Consider the following 22,766-nt stretch of genomic DNA (forward strand, 5'->3'; position numbering starts at 1 on the left):
TCACGAGCAGGGCCCTCTTCCCTCATGTGCTTATCCTTTCTTACTTTAATAATCTTCCACTGCACCAAATCCATCAGTCTTCTGCCACCTGATACTTATTCCAGTGTCATCTGCTGATGTAACTATGTTTATTTAACCTGTACTTGTCCTATACTGTTATCAACTGTAAGTTGCTGTTCTCCTGTTTGATTATTTGTTTATGTACTCTGTAATTGGGCGCTGCGGAACCCTTGTGGCGCCATATAAATAAAGGATAATAATAATCTATCTGTATAACCTTACTTATCCCTCCACCCCCTACTTCTCTCTCTCCATAACCCCACACAATCTGTAGAATTCCACAAACCCCACTCCCATCTTTATCTGTAATACCCACACTCGTTTCTTTCACTTTGCCTCCCAGATAGACAACTACTATTATATAGTGCAATTTAGTTAACTCTCTAAAACATATACTGTGGACAATTGTAAAATTACAGCAGACATTTCATAATACTGTGTGCTCTTTCTCGTGCACGACTTGTTACTCTCATGTTGTACTTAGAAAAATAAATATAATTATCGACAATAAATGGTGTAGTAATAGCTTACCTTTTTTAGTACTTTCATTGCAAATATTTTCCCAGGATGAACTCCTAATACTTTCCGTACTTGAAAAACCTACATGAAAAGAAATTTGTAATTTTCAACATGCATGTAATAAAGGGTGCTGACATATCAGGCAGTGAAGAAGTAGACCAGTGGAGATGGTTGCTGTAGCAACCAATCAGGGTCAAAGTAGCATTTATAAAAGGTACATCTATAAAATTATAGTAAGAAGCTGCTTGGTTCCCATGGACAACTTCTCAACTGGCCCACTTCTCCACTCTTTTCACTGCTTGATACATATACCCTTTAAGTGATACCCCTTTTCCACTAGTGTAGCACGGGTCGCAGCCGTGTCGCCTGACACGGCTGCGACCTGTGCTACAGCCCCCTGCAGACAGCTAGTGACGCGGCAGGGGTGGCGCTGGGAGATCACATGATCTCCCAGCGCCGCCCTCCCTGTGCACTGTGAACGGGAGCCGTGTCGCCTCGACACGGCACCCGTTCACACTAGACAGCTAGCCGGGTAAGATTCCCGGATCACTTGATACGGGAATTTGCCGGGGGACCCGTTTACACTAGGGGAAAACACGGGTAAAAGCGCGCCCCCGCGCATTTACCCGTGTTTAAAAAAGCTAGTGGAAAAGGGGTATTACAGTGAAGACATCACAGTCATAAATGCTTGTTTAATGACCACAAAACTAACTCTGAATGATGTAAGCCACAGTCTGACAGCTGAAATGCTCTCTGGTGACAGAAATAACACTTCCTGATTCCTAAGTGTCAAAACCAAGCAGTTGCAAAATATTAGTGCTTTATACTGAAATTGGCCACCACATCAGCAATTAAACAATTATAAATGTTTACAGTTTTATTGATCTGTGGCTTCTCCTGCTCCTTTACAATTTGTACACCACTAAATTGATAATTCACTGGAAGCTGGCTGGATGGAAATGTTTGATACTTTTCTTTTCAACCATAGAGATACATTCAATTTGCTACCTAATGTTTCTTACCTTCCCATAGCCTCCTTTACCAAGGACACGAAGAAGCTCAAAACACTCAGGTCTAATCTTTTCTGGGCCTTTATTCACACTGGTCTCCGATATCTCAAACTTTTCACAGTGCTCCATGCCACTAAATGAGATGTGGGGTTTACTTAAGTATACAATAACAGCAACAATTAAAAAAAAACTTTATCGAGTATTGACTCTAGATATGTATCCAAAACAAATCTAGGCTATTCTCCGAACAAGTAAAATAATCTACAACATATGGCTATAGCCTGCGCCCATCGGAGCTATTTAATTGTCCCCTCCTCTGGCACAAGTGCTGCGTGTGCGCGCTAATTGGTTTAGCCGTGACCTAAAGTACTGTTAGGGACGTCCAATCTACCGGATGGGCTGAAAAAGAGCCCACTTATAGCCCATTTGAGCTCGCCATCTCAGGAGACAGCGAGCTGAAATGTGTCCCTCTGAGGCCATTCGCACCCAGCAGAGCAATATTTGAACTGTTCCGTCGCCCACAATCTAGTGGCAGCCACGGGGACTCCCCACACATGTTCAAGAATTATTGTGACACTTCATAAACATTCTAACAGTAATAATAAAAAAAAACAGTTAAGTTATGGGGCCCATATATTAGCTATAAGGGTAACAAATTGCTCAAATTCTTTGAATCGAAAATGTACTTTTTAAACAAATATTTTTATTGAGACTTACATGTCATATGATATGCCCCCATGGTCCATAAACTCATTTACAGAGCTCTGCAAAAAAGAAAAAGAAAAAAGTTTGAGTATTATCCATATTACAAATATAGCATTTGTCCTGATCATTTTTGGGCACATGTGACACATCTAGGGGAACTCAATTGTTATCACCACCCGATCTTCTGTCTAAAGTAACGGGAGAGATCACAGGGACGATATTCAATTGATGCTGGTTATCGAGCTGATCACACCCATTAGTGTCGGGTTTAGTCGCGTAAAGCACCTAAACCAGACTAAACTAATGGGCGTGATTGCGAAAAGTGACATTTGGGCGCTCCAAAGTGGTCACTTTTCTCACATTTCAGCTCGCCAGCATTGGGGGCTAGGAGCTGAAATGTCTCTCCCTGCCGCTCAGGAGGCCCGAAAGGAGCAACAATTGAAATGGTCTATTGGGTGTGATATTGTGGCAGTTGCAAGGAGAAACTATTGAATTTACTATATTACACTTGATCAGATTTGCATTTTTAACACAAGTGATATTCAATTGTTTATTGCTCCCGATTTCCCGTCTAAAGTGACGTGATATTCAATAATGCTTATATATTGCGCCCAGAGAAGTCAGGTTTAGAAACGTAAAGCAGCTAAACCTGACCAAACTAATGTCAGCGAAAAGTCCCGTTTGGGGAGTCTAAAACAACTGAATATCGCCCAAAGGACTGCAAAGTGGCATATTTCATTGTGTGCATGTTTTTTTTTTTAAAACACCCCTAGAACATGTCTGTTTTATTCCTAATGGGCCTTACACACTGGCAGATAATACTGAAAGATATGAACGAGATACCGTTCATATCTTTCAGTGTGGCGGCACCAGCGATGAACGATGCGTGGCCCCGCGCTCGTTCATCGCTGGTGCCCCGTCGCTTGTGCATGCAGGCCAATATGGACGAGATCGTCCATATTTGCCTGCACTGCTATGGAGCCGTGTGACGGGGGTAGTGAAGAAACTTCACTCCTCCCGTCACTGCCCCCCGCCGCCGGGTGGCCCGTATCCGTCGTCGGGCGGCTCTGCGGCAGATCTATCAGTGTGTAGGGCCCATAAGACTAACTGAGCAAACAGAAGTTTCCAATTAGCTTAGTCATTAATTACTCACCTTTGAAAGCAGTGTATGCTTTATCCAGTCTGTTGGGATCTGGTCTTCTGCAGCAGTGTGTGTGGTTAAGTACAGGTGAAACTCAGAAAATTAGAATATCGTGCAAAAGTTCATTTATTTCAGTAATTCAACTTAAAAGGTGAAACTAATATATTATACAGACTCATTACATGCAAAGTGAGATATTTCAAGCCTTTATTTGTTTTAATTTTGATGCTTGTGGCTTACAGCTTAAGAAAACCCCAAATCCAAAATTTCAGAAAATTAGAATATTGTGAAAAGGTTCAATATTGTAGGCTCAAAGTGTCACGCCCTAATCAGCTAATCCAAACCACCTGCAAAGGGTTCCTGAGCCTTTAAATCATAGGTCTGCAAACTCTGTCCTCATTACCCCACACAGTGCATGATTTGCAGGTCTCCTTCAAAGAATCACAAGCGAAATAATTAATTCCACCTGCGGACCTTTTAAAATGTGTCTGAGTAATTAATACACCTGTGCACCTGCTGGGTAACCTGCAAAACATGCACTGTGCGGGGTAAGGAGGACATAGTTTGCAGACCTATGCTTTAAATGGTCTCTCAATCTGGTTCAGTACAATTCACAATCATGGGGAAGACTGCTGACCCGACAGTTGCGCAGAAAACCATCATTGACACCCTCCAAAGGAGGGAAAGCCTCAAAAGGAAATTGCAAAAGAAGTTTGATGTTCTTAAAATAAGAATTTACTTACCGATAATTCTATTTCTCGTAGTCCGTAGTGGATGCTGGGGACTCCGTCAGGACCATGGGGATTAGCGGGCTCCGCAGGAGACAGGGCACATCTAAAAAGCTTTTTAGGTCACATGGTGTGTACTGGCTCCTCCCCCTATGACCCTCCTCCAAGCCTCAGTTAGGTACTGTGCCCGGACGAGCGTACACAATAAGGAAGGATCTTGAATCCCGGGTAAGACTCATACCAGCCACACCAATCACACCGTACAACTTGTGATCTGAACCCAGTTAACAGTATGATAACAAAACGAAGTAGCCTCTGAAAAAATGGCTCACAACAATAGTAATAACCCGATTTTTGTAACAATAACTATGTACAAGCATTGCAGACAATCTGCACTTGGGATGGGCGCCCAGCATCCACTACGGACTACGAGAAATAGAATTATCGGTAAGTAAATTCTTATTTTCTCTAACGTCCTAGTGGATGCTGGGGACTCCGTCAGGACCATGGGGATTATACCAAAGCTCCCAAACGGGCGGGAGAGTGCGGATGACTCTGCAGCACCGAATGAGAGAACTCCAGGTCCTCTTTAGCCAGAGTATCAAATTTGTAAAATTTTACAAACGTGTTCTCCCCTGACCACGTAGCTGCTCGGCAAAGTTATAATGCCGAGACTCCTCGGGCAGCCGCCCAGGATGAGGCCACCTTCCTTGTGGAATGGGCATCTACATATTTCGGCTGTGGCAGGCCTGCCACAGAATGTGCAAGCTGAATTGTACTACAAATCTAGCGTGCAATAGACTGCTTAGAAGCAGGAGCACCCAGCTTGTTGGGTGCATACAATATAAACAGCAAGTCAGACTTTCTGACTCCAGCCGTCCTAACTATATATATATATATATATATATATATTTTTAGGGCCCTGACAACGTCTAGTAACTTGGAGTCCTCCAAGTCCCCAGTAGCCGCAGGCACCACAATAGGTTGTTTCAGGTGACAACGCTGACACCCCTTTAGGAAGAAACTGGAGACGAGTCCCAGTTCTGCCCTGTTCAAATGGAAAATTCTAATATGGGCTTTTGTAAAACAAAACCGCCCATTCTTTTTGACAATCGCCTGGCCGAGGCAAGGACTAACAACATGGTCACTTTCCATGTGAGATATTGGTCAACAGCATGGTCACTTTCCATGTGAGATATTTCAAATCCACAGATTTGAGCGGTTCAAACCAATATGATTTTAAGGAATCCCAACACTATGTTGAGATCTCACGGTGCCCCTAGAGGCACAAAAGAACTGTATATGGAATACACCCTTTACAATCTGGACTTCAGGAACTGAAGTCAATTTTTTCTGGAAGAAAATCTACAGGGCCGAAATTTAAATCTTAATGAACCCCAATTTGAGGCTCAAAACACTCCTGTTTTCAGGAAGTGCAGAATCGACCTAGTTGAATTTCCTTCGTGGAGCCTTCCTGGCCTTACCCACGCAACATATTTTCACCACATGTGGTGATGACGTTGTGCGGTCACCTCCTTCCTGGCTTTGACCAAGGTAGGTATGACCTCTTATGGAATGCCTTTTTCCCTTCAGAATCCGGTATTCAACCGCCATGCCGTCAAACGCAGCCGCGGTAATTCTTGGAAAAGACATGGTACTTGCTGAAGCAAGTCCCTTCTTAGCTCCCCAGGCCCTTAGTCCTCTGTGAGCATCTCTTGAAGCTCCGGGTACCAAGTCCCTCTTGGCCCATCCGGAGCCACTAGTATAGTTCATACTCCTCTATGTCTTATAATTCTCAATACCTTGGTTATGAGAAACAGAGGAGGGAACCCATACACTGACTGGTACACCCACGGTGTTACCAGAACATCCACAGCTATCGCCTGAAGGTCTCATGACCTGGCGGAATACCTGTCCCGTTTTTCGGGCGGGACGCTATCATGTCCACCTTTGGTCTTTGCCAACGGTCCACAATCATGCTGAAAAACTTCCCTATGAAGTTTCCACTCTCCCGGGTGGAGGTCATGCCTGCTGAGGAAGTCTGCTTCCCAGTCGTCCACTCCCGGAAAGAACACTGCTGACAGTGCTATCACATGATTTTCCGCCTAGCGAAAAATCCTTGCAGTTTTGTCACTGCCCTCCTGCTTCTTGTGTCGCCCTTTCTGTTTACGTGGGCGACTGCCGTGATGTTATCCCACTGGATCAATACCGGCTGACCTTGAAGCAGAGGTCTTGCTAAGTTTAGAGCCTTATAAATTTGCTCTAAGCTTATTTATGCAGAGAGAATTCTCCAGACTTAATCACACTTCCCTGGAAATTTTTTCCCTGTGTGACTGTTCTCCAGCCTCTCAGGCTGGCCTCCGTGGTCACCGGCATCCAATCCTGAATGCCAAATCTGCGGCCCTCTAGAAGATGAGCACTCTGTAATCACCACAGGAGAGACACCCTTGTCCTTGGATATAGGGTTATCCGCTGATGCATCTGAGGATGCGATCCGGACCATTTGTCCAGCAGATCCCACCGAAGAGTTCTTGCGGGAAATCTGCCGAATGGAATTGCTTCGTAATAAGCCACCATTTTTACCAGGACTCTTGTGCAATGATGCACTGACACTTTTCCTGGTTTTAGGAGGATCCCGATTAGCTCGGATAACTCCCTGGCTTTCTCCACTGGGAGAAACACGTTTTTCTGGACTGTGTCCAGAATCATCCCTATGAACAGTAGACGTGTCATCGGAAAAAGCTGCGATTTTGGAATATTTAGAATCCACTCGTGCTGACGTAGAACTACTTAAGATAGTGCTACTCCGACCTCCAACTGTTCTCTGGACCTTGCCCTTATCAGGAAAGCGTCCATGTTTCCTTTTAAGAAAAATCATCATTCCGGCCATTACCTTGGTAAAGACCCGGGGCGCCGTGGACAACCCAAACGGCAGCGTCTGAACTGATAGTGACAGTTCTGTACCAGGAACCTGAAGTACCCTTGGTGAGAAGGGCAAATTTGGACCTGTAGGTAAGCGTCCCTGATATCCAGTGACACCATATCGTCCCCTTCTTCCTGGTTCGCTATCACTGCTCTGAGTGACTCCATCTTGATTTGAACGCTTGTATGTAAGTGTTCAAATATTTCAGATCTCACCGAGCCGGTTGGCTTCAGTACCACAATATAGTGTGGAATACTACCCCCTTCCATGTTGTAAGAGGGGTACTTTGATTATCACCTGCTGGGAATACAGCCTGTGAATTGTGTGAGGGGGAGATGTCTCGAATTTCCAATGTACACCTGGGATACTACATGTAGGATCCCGGAGTTCCCTTGCGAGTGAGCCCCCTGCGTACTGAAACTCTTGAGATGACCCCCTACCGCACCTGAGTCCGCTTGTACGGCCCCAGCGTTATGCTGCGGACTTGGCAGAAGCTGTGAGGGGCTTCTGTTCCTGGGAATGGGCTGCTTGCTGCAGTCTTCTTCCCTTTCCTCTACCCCTGGGCAGATATGACTGGCCTTTGCCCGCCTGCCCCTATGGGGACGAAAGGACTGAGACTGAAAAGACTGTGTCCTTTTTTGCCGATATGTGATTCGGGGTAACAAAAGTGGATTTTTCAGCTGTTGCCATGGCCACCAGGTCCGATGGACCGCCCCTTTATACGGCAATACTTCCACATGCCGTCTGGAATCTGCCTCACCTGACCACTGTCGTGTCTTCGTCTGGCAGATATGTAAATCACATTTACTCTTGATGCCAGAATGCAAATATCCCTCTGCGCATCACGCATATATAGAAATGCATCCTTAAAATGCTCTATAGTCAATAAAATCTTGTCCCTGTCAAGGGTATCAAAATTTTCAGTCAGGAAATCCGACCAAGCCCCCTCAGCGCTGCACATCCAGGCTGAGGCGATTGCTGGTCGTAGTATAACACCAGTATGTGTGTATATACTGTCATGATATTTTTCAGCTTCCTATCAGCTGGCTTCTTGAGGGCGGCCGTATCTAGAGACGGTAACGCCATGTTTTTATAAGCGTGTGAGCGCCTTATCCACCCTAAGGTGTGTTTCCCAACTCGCCCTTACTTCTGGCGGGAAAGGGTATACCGCCCATAACTTTCTATCGGAGGAACCCCACGTATCATCACACACTTCATTTAATTTATCTGATTCAGGCAAAACTACAAGTAGTTTATTCACACCCTACAAAATACCCTTATTTGTGGTACTTGTAGTATCAGAAATATGTAACAGCTCCTTCATTGCCCTTAACATGTAACTCGTGGCCCTAAAGGAAAATTACGTATGTTTCTTCACCGTCGACACTGGGGTCAGTGTCCATGTCTGTGTCTGTCGACCGACTGAGGTAAATGGGCGTTTTTACAAGCCCCTGACGGTGTCTGAGACGCCTGGACCGGTACTAATTTGTCCGCCGGCCATCTCATGTCGTCAACCGTCTTGCAGCGTGTTGACATTATCACGTAATTCCATAAGTAGACCATCCATTCCGGTGTCGACTCCCTAGAGAGTGACATCAACATTACAGGCAATTTGCTCCGCCTCCTCACCAACATTTTCCTCATACATGTCGACACACACGTACCGACATACAGCACACACACAGGGAATGCTCTGATAGAGGACAGGACCCACTAGCCCTTTGGGGAGACAGAGGGAGAGTTTGCCAGCACACACCAAAAGCGCTATAATGTATATAACAACCCTAGAAGGTGTTGTTTCTATATATGCGCTCTTAATATATCATTATATCGCCAATTTATGCCCCCCTTCTCTTTTAACCCTGTTTCTGTAGTGCAGTGCAGGGGAGAGTGGGAGCCTTCCTCACCAGCGGAGCTGATCAGGAAAATGGCGCTGAGTGCTGAGGAGAATAAGCTCCGCCCCCTTTTCGGCGGGCTTTTCCTCCCGGTTTTTTAATAACTGGCCTGGGTTAAAATACATACATATAGCCTTAATGGCTATATGTGATGTATTTATTTGCCAAATAGGTATTTATATTGCTGCCCAGGGCGCCCCCAGCAGCGCCCTGCACCCTCCGTGACCGTGTCAGTGAGCCGTGTGACAACAATGGCGCACAGCTGCAGTGCTGTGCGCTACCTCTCTGAAGACTGTGAAGTCTTCTGCCGCCTGTTTCCGGACCTCCGTTCCGCCGTCTTTCTTCAGCGTCTGTAAGGGGGATCGGCGGCGCGGCTCCGGGACGAACCCCAGGCTGACCTGTGTTCCGACTCCCTCTGGAGCTCAGTGTCCAGTAGCCTAAGACTTCAATCCTCCTGCACGCAGGTGAGTTGCCAGTCTCTCCCCTAAGTCCCTCGTTGCAGTGATCCTGTCGCCAGCAGGAATCACTGATTAGAAACCTAAAAAAAACTTTACTAAATAGCTCCTTAAGAGAGCCATCCAGTTTGCACCCTTCTCGGACGGGCACAAAAACCTAACTGAGGCTTGGAGGAGGGTCATAGGGGGAGGAGCCAGTACACACCATGTGACCTAAAAAGCTTTTTAGATGTGCCCTGTCTCCTGCGGAGCCCGCTAATCCCCATGGTCCTGACGGAGTCCCCAGCATCCACTAGGACGTTAGAGAAAGTGCTGTATCAAAGCACAGTAATAGAAAGTTAAGTGGAAGGGAAAAGCGTGGAAGAAAAAGGTGCACAAGCAGCAGGGATGAACGCAGCCTGGAGAGGATTGTCGGGAAAAGGCCATTCAAAAGTGTGGGGGAGCTTCACAAGGAGTGGACTGAGGCTGGAGTTAGTGCATCAAGAGCCACTACACACAGATGGATCCTGGACATGAGCTTCAAATTTTGTATTCCTCTTGTTAAGCCGCTTCTGAACAACAAACAACGTCACAAGCGTCTTAGTTGGGCTAAAGAAAAAAAAGAACTGGTCTGTTGCTCAGTGGTCCAAAATCATCTTTTCTGATGAGAGCAAATTTTGCATCGCTTTTGGAAACCAAGGTCCCAGAGTATGGAGGAAGAATGGAGAGGCATACAATCCAAGATGCTTGAAGTCCAGTGTGAAGTTTCCACAGTCTGTGTTGATTTGGGGAGCCATGTCATCTGCTGGTGGTGGTCCACTGTGCTTTATTAAGTCCAGAGTCAAAGCAGCCGCCTACCAGGACATTTTAGAGCACTTCATGCTTCCTTCAGCAGACAAGCTTTATGGAGATGCTGACTTTTCCAGCAGGACTTGGCACCTGCCCACATTGCCAAAAGTACCAAAACCTGGTTCAATGACCGTGGGATTACTGTGCTAAATTTGCCAACAAACTCGCCTGACCTGAACCCCATCGAGAATCTATGGGGCATTGCTAAGAGAAAGATGAGAGACATGAGACCGCACAATGCAGGAGAGCGGAGGGCCACACCGCATTGAGGCAATAATTCACGCAAAAGGGGCCCGAACCAAGTACATATGCATGATTATATTTTTCAGACAGCCGACATTTCTGTATTTAAAATCCTTTTTTTATTGATTTTACGCAATACCTAATTTTCTGAGATTTTGGATTTGGGGTTTTCTTTAACTGTAAGCCACAATCATCAAAATTATAACAAAGGCTTAAAATATCTCACTTTGCATGTAATGAGTCTATATAATAATAAGAATTTACTCACCGGTAATTCTATTTCTCGTAGTCCGTAGTGGATGCTGGGAACTCCGTATGGACCATGGGGAATAGCGGGCTCCGCAGGAGACTGGGCACTCTAAAAGAAAGATTAGGTACCGTACTATCTGGTGTGCACTGGCTCCTCCCTCTATGCCCCTCCTCCAGACCTCAGTTAGGGAAACTGTGCCCGGAAGAGCTGACACAATAAGGAACGGATTTGGAATCCCGGGTAAGACTCATACCAGCCACACCAATCACACTGTACAACTCGTGATACTATACCCAGTTAACAGTATGAATAACAACTGAGCCTCACGAAAAGATGGCTCATAACAATAACCCTCTAGTTAGGCAATAACTATAAACAAGTATTGCAGACAATCCGCACTTGGGATGGGCGCCCAGCATCCACTACGGACTACGAGAAATATAATTACCGGTGAGTAAATTCTTATTTTCTCTGACGTCCTAGTGGATGCTGGGAACTCCGTAAGGACCATGGGGATTATACCAAAGCTCCCAAACGGGCGGGAGAGTGCGGATGACTCTGCAGCACCGAATGAGCAAACTCAAGGTCCTCCTCAGCCAGGGTATCAAACTTGTAGAATTTTGCAAAATGTGTTTGAACCCAACCAAGTAGCAGCTCGGCAAAGCTGTAAAGCCGAGACCCCTCGGGCAGCCGCCCAAAAAGAGCCAACCTTCCTCGTGGAATGGGCTTTTACTGATTTAGGATGCGGCAGTCCAGCCGCAGAAAGTGCAAGCTGAATCGTGCTATAGAACCAGCGAGCAATAGTCTGCTTTGAAGCAGGAGCACCCAGCTTGTTGGGTGCATACAGGATAAATAGCGAGTCAGTTTTCCTGACTCTAGCCATCCTGGAAACATAGATTTTCAGGGCCCTGACTACGTCCAGCAACTTGGAATCCTCCAAGTCCCGAGTAGCCGCAGGCACCACAATAGGTTGGTTCAAATGAAACGCTGATACCACCTTAGGAAGAAATTGGGAACGAGTCCTCAATTCCGCCCTATCCATATGAAAAATCAGATAAGGGCTTTTACATGACAAAGCCGCCAATTCTGATACACGCCTGGCCGAAGCCAAGGCCAACAGCATGACCACTTTCCGCGTGAGATATTTTTGCTCCACGGTTTTAAGTGGCTCAACCAATGCGACTTTAGGAAATCCAACACCACGTTGAGATCCCAAGGTGCCACTGGAGGCACAAAAGGGGGCTGAATATGCAGCACTCCTTTAACAAAAGTCTGAACTTCAGGCAGTGAAGCCAGTTCGTTTTGGAAGAAAATCGACAGAGCCAAAATCTGGACCTTAATGGAACCCAAGTTGAGGCCCATAGTCACCCCTGACTGTAGGAAGTGCAGAAATCGACCCAGCTGAAATGCCTCCGTTGGGGCCTTCCAGGCCCCACACCAAGCAACATATTTCCGCCATATGCGGTGATAATGTTTTACGGTCACATCCTTCCTAGCTTTAATCAGCGTAGGAATGACTTCCTCCGGAATGCCCTTTTCCTTTAGGATCCGGTGTTCAACCACCATGCCGTCAAACGCAGCCGCCGTAAGTCTTGGAACAGACAGGGCCCCTGCAGTAGCAGGTCCTGTCTGAGCGGCAGAGGCCAAGGGTCCTCTGAGATCATTTCTTGAAGTTCTGGGTACCAAGATCTTCTTGGCCAATCCGGAACAATGAGTATAGTTCTTACTCCTCTCCTTCTTATTATTCTCAGTACCTTGGGTATGAGAGGAAGAGGAGGGAACACATAAACCGACTGGTATACCCACGGTGTCACTAGAGCGTCCACAGCTATCGCCTGAGGGTCCCTTGACCTGGCGCAATATCTTTTTAGCTTTTTGTTGAGGCGGGACGCCATCATGTCCACCTGTGGCCGTTCCCAACGGTTCACAATCAGCTGGAAGACCTCTGGATGAAGTCCCCACTCTCCCGGGTGGAGGTCGTGCCTGCTGAGGAAGTCTGCTTCCCAGTTGTCCACTCCCGGAATGAACACTGCTGACAGTGCTATCACGTGATTCTCCGCCATCAAAGAATCCTTGTGGCTTCTGCCATTGCCACCCTGCTTCTTGTGCCGCCCTGGCGGTTTACATGGGCGACCGCTGTGATGTTGTCTGACTGAATCAGAACCGGTTGGTTTTGAAGCAGGGGTTCTGCTTGACTCAGGGCGTTGTAAATGTCCCTTAGTTCCAGAATATTTATGTGTAGGGAAGTTTCCTGACTTGACCATTGTCCTTGGAAGTTTTTTCCCTGGGTGACTGCCCCCCAACCTCGGAGGCTTGCATCCGTGGTCACCAGGACCCAGTCCTGTATGCCGAATCTGCGGCCTTCGAGCAGATGAGCACTCTGCAGCCACCACAGCAGAGACACCCTGGCCCTCGGGGACAGGGTGATTACCCGATGCATCTGGAGATGCGATCCGGACCACTTGTCCAACAGATCCCACTGGAAGATCATTGCATGGAATCTGCCGAAGGGACTTGCTTCGTAAGAAGCTACCATCTTTCCCAGGACTCGCGTGCAGTGATGCACCAACACCTGCTTTGGTTTCAGGAGGACCCTGACCAGAGATGATAATTCCTGGGCCTTCTCCTCCGAGAGAAATATCTTCTTCTGTTCTGTGTCCAGAATCATGCCCAAGAACAGCAGACGCGTCGCAGGAATCAGCTGCGACTTTGGGATATTCAGAAAGTGCTGATGCAGCACTTCCTGAGATAGTGCCACGCCGACTAGCAAACTGCTCTTTGGACCTGGCCTTTATAAGGAGATCGTCCAAGTACGGAATAATCCTGACTCCCTTCTTTCGGAGGAGCATCATCATTTCGGCCTTTACCTTGGTAAATACCCACGGTGCCGTGGACAGACCAGACGGCAACGTCTGGAATTGGTAATGACAGTCCTGTAACACACCCTTGAGGTACTTTGAACTTGAACTTTTTTATATAAATGTTCAAGGATTTTAAATTTAGAATGGGTCTCACCGAACCGTCTGGTTTCGGTACCACAACATTGTGGAATAGTAACCCCGTCCCTGTTGAAGGAGGGGTACCTTGATTATCACCTGCTGAAGATACAGCTTGTGAATTGCCGCCAGTACTACCTCCCTTTCTCTGAGGGCAGCAGGCAAGGCTGATTTGAGTTAACGGCGAGGGGGAGTCGCCTCGAACTCCAGCTTGTATCCCTGTGATACTACTTGCAGAACCCAGGGATCCATCTGTGAGCGAGCCCACTGGTCGCTGAAGTTCCGGAGACGCGCCCCCACCGCACCTGGCTCAGCCTGTGGAGACCCAGCGTCATGCGGTGGACTTCGAGGAAGCGGGGGAAGATTTTTGATCCTGGGAACTGGCTGTCTGGTGCAGCCTTTTTCCTTCTTCCCTTGCCTCTGGCAGAAAGGAAGCGCCTTTGACCCGCTTGCTTTCTGAGGCCGAAAGGACTGTACCTGATAATACGGTGCTTTCTTAGGCTGTGAGGGAACCTGAGGTAAAAATTTTGACTTCCCAGCTGTTGCTGTGGATACGAGGTCCGAGAGACCATCCCCAAACAATTCCTCACCCTTATAAGGCAGAATCTCCATGTGCCTTTTAGAATCAGCATCACCTGTCCACTGCCGGGTCCATAATACCCTCCTGGCAGAAATGGACATTGCATTAATTCTGGATGCCAGCCGGCAAATATCCCTCTGTGCATCCCTCATATATAAGACGACGTCTTTAATATGCTCTATGGTTAGCAAAATAGTATCCTGTCGAGGGTAACACTATTATCTGACAGGGTATCAGACCACGCTGCAGCAGCACTACACCTCCATGCTGAGGCAATTGCAGGTCTCAGTATAGTACCTGAGTGTGTATATACAGACTTCAGGATTTCCTCCTGCTTTCTATCAGCAGGCTCCTTCAAGGTGGCCATATCCTGAGACGGCAGTGCCACCTTTTTTGACAAACGTGTGAGCGCCTTATCCACCCTAGGGGATATCTCCCAACGTGACCTATCCTCTGGCGGGAAAGGGTACGCCATCATTAACTTTTTAGAAATTACCAGTATCTTATCGGGGGAAACCCACGCTTCTTCACACACTTCATTCAATTCATCTGATGGGGGAACAAAACACTGGCTGCTTTTTCTCCCCAAACATAAAACCCCTTTTTAGTGGTACTTGGGTTAATGTCAGAAATGTGTAACACATTTTTCATTGCCGAAATCATGCAACGGATGCCCCTAGTGGATTGTGTATATGTCTCAACCTCGTCGACACTGGAGTCAGACTCCGTGTCGACATCTGTGTTTGCCATCTGAGGTAGCGGTGATGGCCTTTGAGACGCCTGGGCAGGCGCGGGCTGAGAAGCCGGCTGTCCCATGGCTGTTACGTCATCCAGCCTTTTATGTAAGGAGTTGACACTGTCGGTTAATACCTTCCACATATCCACCCACTCTGGTGTCGGCCCCGCAGGGGGTGACATCACATTTATCGGCACCTGCTTCGCCTCCACATAAGCCTCCTCATCAAACAAGTCGACACAGCCGTTCCGACACACCGCACACACACAGGGAATGCTCTGACTGAGGACAGGACCCCACAAAGTCCTTTGGGGAGACAGAGAGAGAGTATGCCAGCACACACCACAGCGCTATTTAATCAGGGATTTACACTAATAGAAAGTGATTTTTCCCTATAGCTGCTTTTTATATACAGTTTGCGCCTAAATTTAGTGCCCCCCCTCTCTTTTTAACCCTTTGAGCCTGGAAACTGCAGGGGAGAGCCTGGGGAGCTGTGAAGAGAAAATGGCGCAAGTGTGCTGAGGGAGATAGCCCCGCCCCTTTTTCGGCGGACTTCTCCCGCTCTTATAATTGTATTATGGCAGGGGATTTTTACACATATATAGCTTATTAGGCTATATTATGTGTTGTTTGCCAAAGTTAAGGTACTCTAATTGCAGCCCAGGGCGCCCCCCCCCCCAGCGCCCTGCACCCATCAGTGACCGGAGTGTGTGGTGTGCATAGGGAGCAATGGCGCACAGCTGCAGTGCTGTGCGCTACCTTAATGAAGACCGAAGTCTTCAGCCGCTGATTTCCAGGACGTTCTTCTTGTTTCTGGCTCTGTAAGGGGGACGGCGGCGCGGCTCCGGGACCAGACGACCGAGGCTGGGCCTGTGTTCGATCCCTCTGGAGCTAATGGTGTCCAGTAGCCTAAGAAGCCCAAGCTAGCTGCAAGCAGGTAGGTTCGCTTCTTCTCCCCTTAGTCCCTCGTAGCAGTGAGTCTGTTGCCAGCAGATCTCACTGAAAATAAAAAACCTAACAAATACTTTCTTTACTAGGAGCTCAGGAGAGCCCCTAGTGTGCAACCAGCTCGGGCCGGGCACAGATTCTAACTGAGGTCTGGAGGAGGGGCATAGAGGGAGGAGCCAGTGCACACCAGATAGTACCTAATCTTTCTTTTAGAGTGCCCAGTCTCCTGCGGAGCCCGCTATTCCCCATGGTCCTTACGGAGTTCCCAGCATCCACTAGGACGTCAGAGAAATATAAGTTTCACCTTTTAAGTTGAATTACTGAAATAAATTACCTTTTGCACGATATTCTAACTTTCTGAGTTTCACCTGTATGTGCGAGTACCCCCGCCATACCTCCCCCTGCCCCCCGTATGTCTGGAGGCAGTAGCAGCAGAGTGATCTTTATCTGCCAGCAGCCCCCTCGTCACTGGAAAGATGGTGGGGAGATCACCAGGAGCCACAGAGACCGCCAGACTGGTAACTTTTTTTTTTTTTTTTTTTTTTTTTAAATCACACCACAGTGTTTTGTAAGCAGAAAATCCAGTGTGCATTTTTTTTAAAAAATTGGATAACGCGAGACCACACATACCTGGGGTAATAAAAAAATAAGCACGAGGTCAGCAAGGTTTTTTTGCTGTCAAAACAAAACACACAATTGGATATCCCCCTAAGAATACCCAGACAAACCTGTTTGTTTCCAACCCTGCACAGGAACCTGTCTGACAATTGAGAAGAAACTACAGTGGGGTAAGAGTGGTCTACTTACTCACCAAGAATGCACTTACTCCAGTAAATGTGACATTTGGGCAACTAAATAATATATTTGAAAACTGGGAAGGGCCTGCCCACGAATATAGGCCCTCACTCCGAGTTGTTCGCTCGCTAGCTGCTTTTAGCAGCATTGCACACGCTAAGCCGCCGCCCTCTGGGAGTGTATCTTAGCATAGCAGAATTGCGAACAAAGATTAGCAGAATTGTGATTAGAAATTTCTTAGCAGTTTCTGAGTAGCTCCAGACTTACTCAGCCATTGCGATCATTTCAGTCAGTTTCGTTCCTGGTTTGACGTCACAAACACACCCAGCGTTCGCCCAGACACTCCCCAGTTTCTTCAGACACTCCCGCGTTTTTCCCAGAAACGCCAGCGTTTTTTCGCGCACGCCCAGAAAACGGCCAGTTTCCGCCCAGAAACACCCACTTCCTGTCAATCACAGTACGATCACCAGAACGATGAAAAAATAAGAATTTACTTACCGATAATTCTATTTCTCGTAGTCCGTAGTGGATGCTGGGGACTCCGTAAGGACCATGGGGAATAGCGGCTCCGCAGGAGACTGGGCACAAAGTAAAAAGCTTTAGGACTACCTGGTGTGCACTGGCTCCTCCCCCTATGACCCTCCTTCAAGCCTCAGTTAGGATACTGTGCCCGGACGAGCGTACACAATAAGGAAGGATTTTGAATCCCGGGTAAGACTCAAACCAGCCACACCAATCACACCGTACAACTTGTGATCTGAACCCAGTTAACAGCATGATAACAAAAGGAGCCTCTGAAAAGATGGCTCACAACAATAATAACCCGATTTTTGTAACAATAACTATGTACAAGTATTGCAGACAATCCGCACTTGGGATGGGCGCCCAGCATCCACTACGGACTACGAGAAATAGAATTATCGATAAGTAAATTCTTATTTTCTCTAACGTCCTAAGTGGATGCTGGGGACTCCGTAAGGACCATGGGGATTATACCAAAGCTCCCAAACGGGCGGGAGAGTGCGGATGACTCTGCAGCACCGAATGAGAGAACTCCAGGTCCTCCTCAGCCAGGGTATCAAATTTGTAGAATTTAGCAAACGTGTTTGCCCCTGACCAAGTAGCTGCTCGGCAAAGTTGTAAAGCCGAGACCCCTCGGGCAGCCGCCCAAGATGAGCCCACTTTCCGTGTGGAATGGGCTTTTACAGATTTTGGCTGTGGCAGGCCTGCCACAGAATGTGCAAGCTGAATTGTACTACAAATCCAACGAGTAATCGTCTGCTTAGAAGCAGGAGCACCCAGCTTGTTGGGTGCATACAGGATAAACAGCGAGTCAGATTTTCTGACTCCAGCCGTCCTGGAAACATATTTTCAGGGCCCTGACTACGTCTAGCAACTTGGAATCCTCCAAGTCCCTAGTAGCCGCAGGCACCACAATAGGCTGGTTTAAGTGAAATGCTGAAACCACCTTAGGAAGAAATTGAGGCAGAGTCCTCAATTCTGCCCTATCCGTATGAAAAATTAGGTAAGGGCTTTTATAGGATAAAGCCGCCAATTCTGATACACGCCTGGCTGAAGCCAGGGCTAACATCATTACCACTTTCCATGTGAGATATTTTAAGTCCACAGTGGTGAGTGGTTCAAACCAATGTGATTTTAGGAATCCCAAAACTACATTGAGATCCCAAGGTGCCACTGGAGGCACAAAAGGAGGCTGTATATGCAGTACCCCCTTGACAAACGTCTGAACTTCAGGAACTGAAGCTAGTTCTTTTTGGAAGAATATTGACAGGGCCGAAATTTGAACCTTAATGGACCCAAATTTTAGGCCCATAGACAGTCCTGTTTGCAGGAAATGCAGGAAACGACCCAGTTGAAATTCCTCTGTAGGGGCCTTCCTGGCCTCACACCACGCAACATATTTACGCCAAATACGGTGATAATGTTGCACAGTTACATCCTTCCTGGCTTTGATCAGGGTAGGGATGACTTCATCCGGAATGCCTTTTTCCTTCAGGATCCGGCGTTCAACCGCCATGCCGTCAAACGCAGCCGCGGTAAGTCTTGAAACAGACATGGTCCCTGCTGGAGCAGGTCCTTTCTTAGAGGTAGAGGCCACGGGTCTTCCGTGAGCATCTCTTGAAGTTCCGGGTACCAAGTCCTTCTTGGCCAATCCGGAGCCACGAGTATAGTCTTTACTCCTCTCCTTCTTATGATTCTCAATACCTTGGGTATGAGAGGTAGAGGAGGGACACATACACTGATCGGTACACCCACGGTGTTACCAGAGCGTCCACAGCTATTGCCTGAGGGTCCCTTGACCTGGCGCAATATCTGTCCAGTTTTTTGTTGAGGCGGGACGCCATCATGTCCACCTTTGGTTTTTCCCAACGGTTCACAATCATGTGGAAGACTTCTGGGTGAAGTCCCCACTCCCCCGGGTGGAGATCGTGTCTGCTGAGGAAGTCTGCTTCCCAGTTGTCCACTCCCGGAATGAACACTGCTGACAGTGATATCACATGATTTTCCGCCCAGCGAAGAATCCTTGCAACTTCCGTCATTGCCCTCCTGCTTCTTGTACCGCCCTGTCTGTTTACGTGGGCGACTGCCGTGATGTTGTCCGACTGGATCAACACCGACTGACCCTGAAGCAGAGGCCTTGCCTGACTTAGGGCATTGTAAATGGCCCTTAGTTCCAGGATATTTATGTGAAGTGACGTTTCCATGCTTGACCACAAGCCCTGGAAATTTCTTCCCTGTGTGACTGCTCCCCAGCCTCTCAGGCTGGCATCCGTGGTCACCAGGACCCAATCCTGAATGCCGAATCTGCGGCCCTCTAGGAGATGAGCACTCTGTAACCACCACAGGAGAGACACCCTTGTCCTTGGAGACAGGGTTATCCGCTGATGCATTTGAAGATGCGATCCGGACCATTTGTCCAGCAGATCCCACTGAAAAGTTCTTGCGTGGAATCTGCCGAATGGAATCGCTTCGTAAGAAGTCACCATCTTTCCCAGGACCTTTGTGCATTGATGCACTGACACCTGGCCTGGTCTTAGGAGGTTCCTGACTAGGTCGGATAACTCCCTGGCTTTCCCCTCCGGGAGAAACACCTTTTTCTGTACTGTGTCCAGAATCATCCCTAGGAACAGCAGACGTGTCGTCGGAATCAGCTGCGATTTTGGAATATTTAGAATCCAACCGTGCTGTCGTAGTACTATTTGAGATAGTGCTACTCCGACCTCTAACTGTTCTCTGGACCTTGCCCTTATCAGGAGATCGTCCAAGTAAGGGATAATTAAGACGCCTTTTCTTCGAAGAAGAATCATCATTTCGGCCATTACCTTGGTAAAGACCCGGGGTGCCGTGGACAATCCAAACGGCAGCGTCTGAAACTGATAATGACAGTTCTGTACCACAAACCTGAGGTACCCTTGGTGAGAAGGGCAAATTGGGACATGGAGGTAAGCATCCTTGATGTCCAGAGACACCATATAGTCCCCTTCTTCCAGGTTCGCTATCACTGCTCTGAGTGACTCCATCTTGAACTTGAACCTTCTTATGTAAGTGTTCAAGGATTTCAGATTTAAAATGGGTCTCACCGAGCCGTCCGGCTTCGGTACCACAAACAGCGTGGAATAATACCCCTTTCCCTGTTGCAGGAGGGGTACCTTGATTATCACCTGCTGGGAATACAGCTTGTAAATGGCTTCCAATATCGCCTCCCTGTCGGGGGGAGACGTTGGTAAAGCAGACTTCAGGAACCGGCGAGGGGGAGACGTCTCGAATTCCAATTTGTACCCCTGCGATACTACCTGCAGGATCCAGGGGTCACTTGCGAGTGAGCCCACTGCGCGCTGAAAATCTTGAGACGGGCCCCCACCGTGCCTGAGTCCGCTTGTAAGGCCCCAGCGTCATGCTGAGGACTTGGCAGAAGCGGGGGAGGGCTTCTGTTCGTGGGAAGAGGCTGTCTGCTGCAGTCTTTTTCCCCTTCCTCTGCCCCGGGGCAGATATGAGTGGCCTTTTGCCCGCTTGCCCTTATGGGGACGAAAGGACTGAGTCTGAAAAGACGGTATCTTTTTCTGCTGCGAGGTGACTTGGGGTAGAAAGGTGGATTTCCCGGCCGTTGCCGTGGTCACCAAGTCCGATAGACCGACCCCAAATAACTCCTCCCCTTTATACGGCAATACTTCCATATGCCGTTTGGAATCCGCATCCCCTGACCACTGTCGCGTCCATAATCCTCTTCTGGCAGAAATGGACATCGCACTTACTCTTGATGCCAGAGTGCAAATATCCCTCTGTGCATCTCGCATATATAGAAACGCATCTTTTAAAAGCTCTATAGTCAATAATATATTGTCCCTGTCCAGGGTATCAATATTTTCAGTCAGGGAATCCGACCAAGCCACCCCAGCACTGCACATCCAGGCTGAGGCGATTGCTGGTCGCAGTATAATACCAGTATGTGTGTATATACTTTTTAGGACATTTTCCAGCTTCCTATCAGCTGGTTCCTTGAGGGCGGCCGTATCAGGAGACGGTAACGCCACTTGTTTTGATAAGCGTGTGAGCGCCTTATCCACCCTAGGGGGTGTTTCCCAGCGCGCCCTAACCTCTGGCGGGAAAGGGTATAATGCCAATAATTTTTTTAGAAATTAGCAGTTTTTTATCGGGGGAAACCCACGCTTCATCACACACCTCATTTAATTCATCTGATTCAGGAAAAACTACGGGTAGTTTTTTCACACCCCACATAATACCCTTTTTTGTGGTACTTGTAGTATCAGAAATGTTCAAAACCTCCTTCATTGCCGTGATCATGTAACGTGTAGCCCTACTGGAAAATACGTTTGTTTCTTCACCGTCGACACTGGAGTCAGTGTCCGTGTCTGTATCGACCTGATGTAACGGGCGCTTTAGAGCCCCTGACGGTGTTTGAGACGCCTGTATTAACTGATTATCCGGCTGTCTCATGTCGTCAACAGACTTTTGTAAAGTGCTGACACTATCACGTAATTCTTTCCATAAGATCATCCAGTCAGGTGTCGACTCCCTAGAGGGTGACATCACTAACACAGGCAATTGCTCCGCCTCCACACCATTTTCCTCCTCATACATGTCGACACAACGTACCGACACACCGCACACACAGGGAATGCTCTGATAGAGGACCGGACCCCACTAGCCCTTTGGGGAGACAGAGGGAGAGTTTGCCAGCACACACCAGAGCGCTATATATATATATATATATACACAGGGATAACCTTATATAAGTGTTTTTCCCTAATATAGCTGCTGTATATCTTTATATGCCAATTTTATGCCCCCCCTCTCTTGTTTTACCCTGTTTCTGTAGTGCAGGACTGCAGGGGAGAGTCAGGGAGCCTTCCTCCAACGGAGCTGTGAGGAAAAAATGGCGCCAGTGTGCTGAGGAGATAGGCTCCGCCCCCTTTTCGGCGGCCTTTCTCCAGCTTTTTTATTGTAATTTAGGCAGGGGTTAAATACATCCATATAGCCCAGGAGCTATATGTGATGTATTTTTAGCCAAAAAAAGGTATTTCTATTGCGTCTCAGGGCGCCCCCCCCAGCGCCCTGCACCCTCAGTGACCGGAGTGTGAAGTATGCTGAGAGCAATGGCGCACAGCTGCGGTGCTGTGCGCTACCTTAATGAAGACAGGACGTCTTCTGCCGCCGATTTTCCGGACTCTTCAGTCTTCTGGCTCTGTAATGGGGACGGCGGCGCGGCTCCGGGACCCATCCATGGCTGGGCCTGTGATCGTCCCTCTGGAGCTAATGTCCAGTAGCCTAAGAAGCCCAATCCACTCTGCACGCAGGTGAGTTCGCTTCTTCTCCCCTTAGTCCCTCGATGCAGTGAGCCTGTTGCCAGCAGGTCTCACTGAAAGTAAAAAACCTACTTTAAACTTTTTCTCTAAGCAGCTCAGGAGAGCCAC

At 47.8% G+C, this 22,766-nt stretch overlaps 1 protein-coding gene across 1 annotated transcript in view; it reads right to left on the reverse strand.

The window, feature by feature from the left end:
* RPS6KB1 (ribosomal protein S6 kinase B1) overlaps positions 1 to 22,766 on the reverse strand; it is a 97,776-nt gene that overhangs the window by 60,204 nt on the left and 14,806 nt on the right. The window contains exons 2-4 of the mRNA XM_063954037.1: positions 2,307 to 2,353; positions 1,602 to 1,722; positions 592 to 660 (exon numbers count right to left, since the gene is read on the reverse strand). Of these exons, the coding sequence (XP_063810107.1) occupies positions 592 to 660; positions 1,602 to 1,722; positions 2,307 to 2,353 (237 nt within the window). The remainder of the gene's footprint in view (positions 1 to 591; positions 661 to 1,601; positions 1,723 to 2,306; positions 2,354 to 22,766) is intronic.

This window comes from Pseudophryne corroboree, chromosome 2 (assembly GCF_028390025.1).
Source record: "Pseudophryne corroboree isolate aPseCor3 chromosome 2, aPseCor3.hap2, whole genome shotgun sequence".
Lineage (NCBI taxonomy): Eukaryota > Metazoa > Chordata > Amphibia > Anura > Myobatrachidae > Pseudophryne > Pseudophryne corroboree.